Below are 6,112 nucleotides of genomic sequence, written 5' to 3'. Positions count from 1 at the left end.
AAGAAACTCGATCTTCGTCGGTCTTATTTTACACCTGAAATATAGTAATTTCTGAATTCTGCATGCCTTTGTCTCCATTTCTATAAACTCCTCAAAGATAACATCTCTGTTGATGACATATTTGTGGACAGTAGGATCCCACAAGTGAAACTCCTTTACTCTATCAACATAACCCAAGAAGATACACTTTCTAGATTTTGAATCCAACTTCGATCTTTCTTGATCATTGTACAGAACGCACACATAGCTTCCAAATGTATGCAAATGAGAATAATCAGTCAGCTTCCCAATCCACATCTCCATCCGAGTCTTCAGATCAATCGTCACTTAAAGGGAACGATTGATAATATAACAAGCGATTTTGACTGCTTCCGCTCAAAATGACTTGTCTAGACCCGGATCCTCAACATAACCCAGCGGCTGAAACAAGCTTCCCTAGAGCGCTTCTTGCGCGCGTGTCTTCAAGACCCCCGCACCCCAGCATCTAGAATTTGCCGCCCCAGCGTGCCGCAATGCAGATTTGAAAATGGAAATCATAGAGTACGAATTTTAGTGTAATTTTTATATATACAAAACTTGCATTAGAAACACAACTATTGAAGATTGAATATATTCTTTGAGTTTTCTCACAAGATATTCAAAGTTTTGATTTGTACCCCAAAAAAATCAAACTCATCAAATATTTAATTTTGTGGCGTTTGTCGATTGTTCTTCACTCATATTGTCAAAGACGAGTTCTTTGAAGGTTTGTTTGAGACCAGTTGTTTATCTTTGTGAATATTGGTTGTTAAGTTTTTCGTATCTTAGAGGTGAATATCACAGACTTTTACTTGTTTCAAAAAGATCGAGACAACCCAACGTTTTTTATTTAATCGAATTGAGGGCGTGGCTTTGTTTTTTAGTGTGTTCACTTTTTGTGTTTGAAGAATCGTATCAAAACATGTACAGAACTAAGCGTACATTAGACTCCCCTCTAAGATGCATATGGAATTTTCAACATTTCCTTTTCCTCAAATCATTATTGGGGCGAGGAACTGATTGAGATTACATTTTCCTCCCTTAACCACTGAGGTATCTGTTAATTTACAGTCTTGTATCCCATATCGCTTGAAAACTTTCTCGATATTGTCTTTCTATGATAGTCCAAAAATACCTCGAGAATGATCTTGATGTATTTGAATACTCAGTACAAAAGATGCATCACCAGGATCTTTATCTCAAAATTCTTACCTATAAAAATATTGGTTTCACGCCACAGATCTACATCATCACTCGTGAGTAGGATATCATAAATGTATAAAACCAGAAAAATATGCTTGCTCCCACTGAATACATGGTATACACAATCATCGACCAAAATTTATCTAAAAAAGAAAAGAGATCCATGACACAACATATAAAAGAATTATCTGGGTAGTCAACAATCAAAGATAGTCTAACGTTAATATTCAAAGATAATGATACTTGAATTCACAACTAAAAGGAGGTTCCATGAGATAGAACTAGGGTTGTTCATCGGTCGGTTCGGTTTGGTTTTCGGTTTTTTATTTCGGTTTTTTCGGTTTTCGATTTTAGAAATATATAATCCGAATCCGAACCATTTTTCTTCGGTTCGGTTCGGTTTTCTACCAAAACGGTTCGGTTATTTCGGTTTTGATATAATTATTTAAATTAATAATATAAATATATTGTAAAATATAATATGTTAACTTTCTATTTGTTTTCTTAGTAAAATATTTAAATAGGAGGTCTAAATTAATTAAACAAACAACAATCAACTAAAAATTGTTCAAAATGGTTTTCCTTCACTAAATATCATATCAAAATATATAATATAAATAAAAATATAAAAAAATTATTAATTTAATGAAATTTCGGTTTTTTCGGTTTTGACATATATAATCCAAAACTGAACCAAATAAACTTCGGTTTTAACATTTATATACGAATTACAAAATTCGACTTTCCGTTCGGTTCGGTGTTCGGTTTTTTCGGTTTTATCCGAAGTTTGAACACCCCTAGATAGAACAAAACATATTTTGCCAAAAATTCTTGCATACACATGAACTTCAAGAAAATGGTGATACTGTTGTCCGAAAAATTCGCTTATGTGACAATGTAGTTGACTTATTCAAAAAAGAACTGCCAACTTCAGCATTCAAAAAATTGACGTACTACAACAAAAATGGCTTTTCGAACCGCGCAAATTATCTTTCTGTGACGCACATTGCACGTTTCACAACTGCAAGCTATTGAAAGTTCAAGATTATCCGCGACGTACATGTGCACGCTGTTAATACTATTATCATATGCACGCTGTTAATACAATTTTCCGCAACGTGCAATGTACGTCATTAATATTCATAAAATATGCACGCCATTAATACAATTATCCACAACGTGCAATGTACGCCGTTAATATTCATAAAACATCTAAAATTAGCAACGATTTTTGACAAAACCGTCGAACCGTCGCTAATTTAGGGACGGTTTAAATTCCGTCACTAATTTATCGACGGTATTTAAAGTTTGCGATGGTTCACAAACCGTCGCTACATCTAGCGATAGTTAAAAAACTGTCGCTAATTTTTTTCTTAAAATAAAAAATTACTTTTATAATTTAATAAATTTTTTAAAAAAACTTACAATCTGACTATGATAACAATACTCATGATCATAACAAACACTTAAAAATTAACCAAAAACTGAAATGAAAAAACGTACCCTAAATTGAAACTAAAATTCTCTAAAAGAGAAAAATTTTAACTGCTGTGAAGTGGTGTGGAGGAAAATTGATCGAAAATGCGGATATTTATAGACAATTTGCGACAGTTTTTTCCTAACCATCGCTATTAGTGACGGTATTTTTATAAATCGTCGCATTTAGCGACGTTTGTTATAAACTGTCGCTATTTTAGCGACGGTTAAGTTTGAACCGTCGCTGATTTAAAATTACCGACAGTTTTTAATACGGCTATGAGCAACAGTTGGTTTAGAACCGTCGCAATGTTTTATTGAACCGGCGCTGATTTAAAATTAGTGACGGTTTCTTTTAAACCGTCGCTACATTTAGCGACGTATTAATTAAACTCGTTGCAATCGCAAATTTAAAAATTGCTGACGGTTTTGGCGCCCATTTTTCGCAGCGTGCTAATATGCATGCCATGAATAGTAATATTGACGGCGTGCAATTAATGTACGCCGTTAATGTCTAGACACGATTTTTTTAAATGATTTATTTTTAACAGCGCATAATAACATGCACGCTGTTAATAATACTATTAACGACGTGCCTTTATCACGCGCTGCGAAAATTGCATAAGTTATTAACAGCTCACATATAATGTACGCTGTCATTTATATAATTTATTATAGACAAGTATTGAGATAAATTTTCAATAAAAAATATCATGTTATATTCTATTCAAATTCTGAAAATATACTCTAATTATAGATCTCCAATGATTGATAAACTATTTTTACTCATTCTCTCATCTTTATATTTTTTATTATTCACAAAACAACAAAAATGTTCGTAAATAATAATAGTAGCTATAATAATAATTAAATAAAGTGACAAAAAAGGGGGAAAAAGATTGGAAATTAATGGCATTTGCAACGCGTCAGCTATTAGTTGAAGCATAGCCAAATTTACCGGGTAAACAAAAACAACCCAACTTTCTGTTATATTACTCAACAAACACAAAAACAAAACTGAAAAATGTTTGAATTTATTTAATTATTACAATATTTTTTATGGATAGAAAAGAGAGGGCAAAAGAGAGAAGAGAGAAGCGGCGGCAAGAGATTTCTCTGGCCCGTACCATCCCATATTCCGATCATCAAAGGTTAATATGCAACGAAGCTTTGTTTTATGTTATGTTTTTTTTTTTTTTTTTGGTATTTTCCTACGTTGGAAAAATTTATTTAATTGCATGCATGGTAAAATTGATCGAGTTTTTCGGTACGTAGGATGGAGCTAAACTTGTCTGATTTATGTACCAGTTTTTATTTCATTGGATTAATACTCAGGGATTTGTTGATGATTTTCAAAATTATCTAAATGCATGATATGCCAAATCGAGCATTTAGTAACCATTATCCAGCTATTTATATAATGTGTGCAGTATATATGTAAATCATATACATGGATCCATAAAAAAATCCACTCAGTATAGTCATTAGAGTTTGTGATCCGAATTCTTTTCGACCGTAGATTATTGTATATATACGGCGCGATTTTAATCATGAATACATTTTTAGATGGTGGACCTCGGACACAATTGGAGTTGTGACCGGTGCGAACAGGGGAATAGGATTCGAGATTGTGCATCAGCTTGCGTTGCACGGGTTAACGGTTATTCTGACCTCTCGAGATGCTGAAGTTGGAGAAGAAGCGGCAAAGGTCTTACAAGAAGGAGGCCTCAATGTTGTGTTCCATCAATTAGATGTTGTTGATCCTTCATCAATAGAAGTTTTTACCAAATGGGTTCAAGAAAAGTATGGTGGCATTGATATTTTGGTAAAAGCCCTCTTCCTATTTTTATGTTGCCCCCTTGCTGATAATATTTTCGTGGTATGCATCATTTTAACAAAGATATTCATGCATGAATTTATCTCAGAATCAGTGGTTTGAAATATAAAAAATGGCATTCTCATATTATAAGAATATATAATGATGTTTTGTTTTGTTTTGTTTTCTCTCTTTTTTAGTACAGACTCTCTTTAAACTCTGCTGATTATGTGAGGATTTAGGTGAACAATGCAGGAATAAATTCCAACATGGACAATCTTGAGGAATTTGCTGGAAAAGTCATTGGGACCAACTACTTTGGGACCAAGAACATGATCAAGGCCATGATTCCACTTATGAGGCCTTCAGATTCCGGTGCTCGTATCGTTAGTGTGAGTTCCCGGCTAGGAAGATTGGACGGGAAGCGAAATGTAAGTAATGGTGTGAGTCCCTTTTCTCATTTCCCATCCCCATGGTTACGAGCCTTTGACACATGATTGTTGTGTATATATGTTTGGTTGGGCATGTAGAGAATTGGAAATCTTGATCTCCGAAAGCAACTGGAAGACAACGAATCGCTGTCGGAGGAGCTGATCGACCAGACGATGAACACATTCCTGGAACAAGTGAAGGATGGGAGTTGGAGAGACAACGGATGGCCTCAAGTTTTCACTGACTACTCATTGTCGAAACTAGCAGTCAACACATACACAAGGCTGATGGCACGGTTATTATGGGAACGGCCCGAAGGGCATAAGATTCATATAAACTGCTACTGCCCGGGGTGGGTGAAGACTGCAATGACTGGCTGGGCTGGGCATGTTACACCCGAGGAAGGAGCCGATACCGCGGTGTGGCTTGCCTTGCTTCCGGATCAATTTGTGAGTGGGAAGTTTTTTGCTGAAAGGCGTGAGATTAGTTTCTGAAAGTTGTTTTTTGATGTACTTGCTTTTACCAAGAATTTATGCTTAGACTAACATGTTTTGGGATGCAGCAATTCAATTCTACAATCAGTATCTTATTCTATTTTTGACTCATCCTTTGTGAATATATTCAAAAAAAAAAAAAAAACTACTCAAAGCTAGCTATGGGGGTGGCCAAAATAATTTTTTACACTTGAAAGTTTCATTACTGGAAGTAAAACCGGATTCTTTTTTTTTTTTTTTTTTTATAACTTCTGTTTTTTTTTTGGTGAGATTTTTTGAACTTTCGAACAAAAGGGGATATATGTTTAAAATGAATAATCTCAAATATACAGTGTATTTACTAAATTGGCTTCGTCTCGTGTGCTAGTTTTTGAGTGTTGTGCTTGCAAAAGGTTTTTGAGCATGAATGTTTTTAGTAACTAAGCAAAGGTTCAGTAATACATCCCATTTTCTTCAACGTAAAAAAATATTTTATGATTTTTTTTTAAAAAAAAAGGCAAAGGGGTTTAATGATCAAACTTTTGTCATTAACGCTTTTTTCACGTGAAATTATACAAATTTTGACATTTATGCCAAATTTTCTATTTCACTGAAAATTTTACAAAAGGGAATTTTTTTTAAAAAAATCATTTCATTATTTCAGAAAACTCTAAATTTCAAATAATTTCGATCC

General features: G+C 34.0%; 1 protein-coding gene across 1 annotated transcript; it reads left to right on the top strand.

Moving 5' to 3' along the window:
* The first annotated feature begins 3,716 nt into the window (after positions 1 to 3,716).
* Positions 3,717 to 5,502, top strand: LOC140824574 (uncharacterized). The gene is made up of 4 exons (XM_073186146.1): positions 3,717 to 3,848; positions 4,264 to 4,522; positions 4,756 to 4,944; positions 5,044 to 5,502. Exons 1-4 carry the CDS (start codon positions 3,757 to 3,759, stop codon positions 5,437 to 5,439), a joined length of 936 nt encoding a protein of 311 aa, XP_073042247.1. The 5' UTR covers positions 3,717 to 3,756; the 3' UTR covers positions 5,440 to 5,502.
* The last annotated feature ends 610 nt before the right edge of the window (positions 5,503 to 6,112 follow it).

The sequence above is a fragment of the Primulina eburnea genome, chromosome 2 (genome assembly GCF_022965805.1).
Source record: "Primulina eburnea isolate SZY01 chromosome 2, ASM2296580v1, whole genome shotgun sequence".
NCBI lineage: Eukaryota > Viridiplantae > Streptophyta > Magnoliopsida > Lamiales > Gesneriaceae > Primulina > Primulina eburnea.
This window is presented reverse-complemented; position numbering and strand designations above follow the sequence as displayed.

Coding starts and splice junctions, on each gene's coding strand:
- LOC140824574 (XM_073186146.1), top strand. CDS start 3,757: ATGGATAGAAAAGAGAGGGCAAAAGAGAGAAGAGAGAAGCGGCGGCAA. Junction 3,849..4,263: donor CCATATTCCGATCATCAAAG/GTTAATATGCAA, acceptor ATACATTTTTAG/ATGGTGGACCTCGGACACAA. Junction 4,945..5,043: donor GATTGGACGGGAAGCGAAAT/GTAAGTAATGGT, acceptor TTGGGCATGTAG/AGAATTGGAAATCTTGATCT.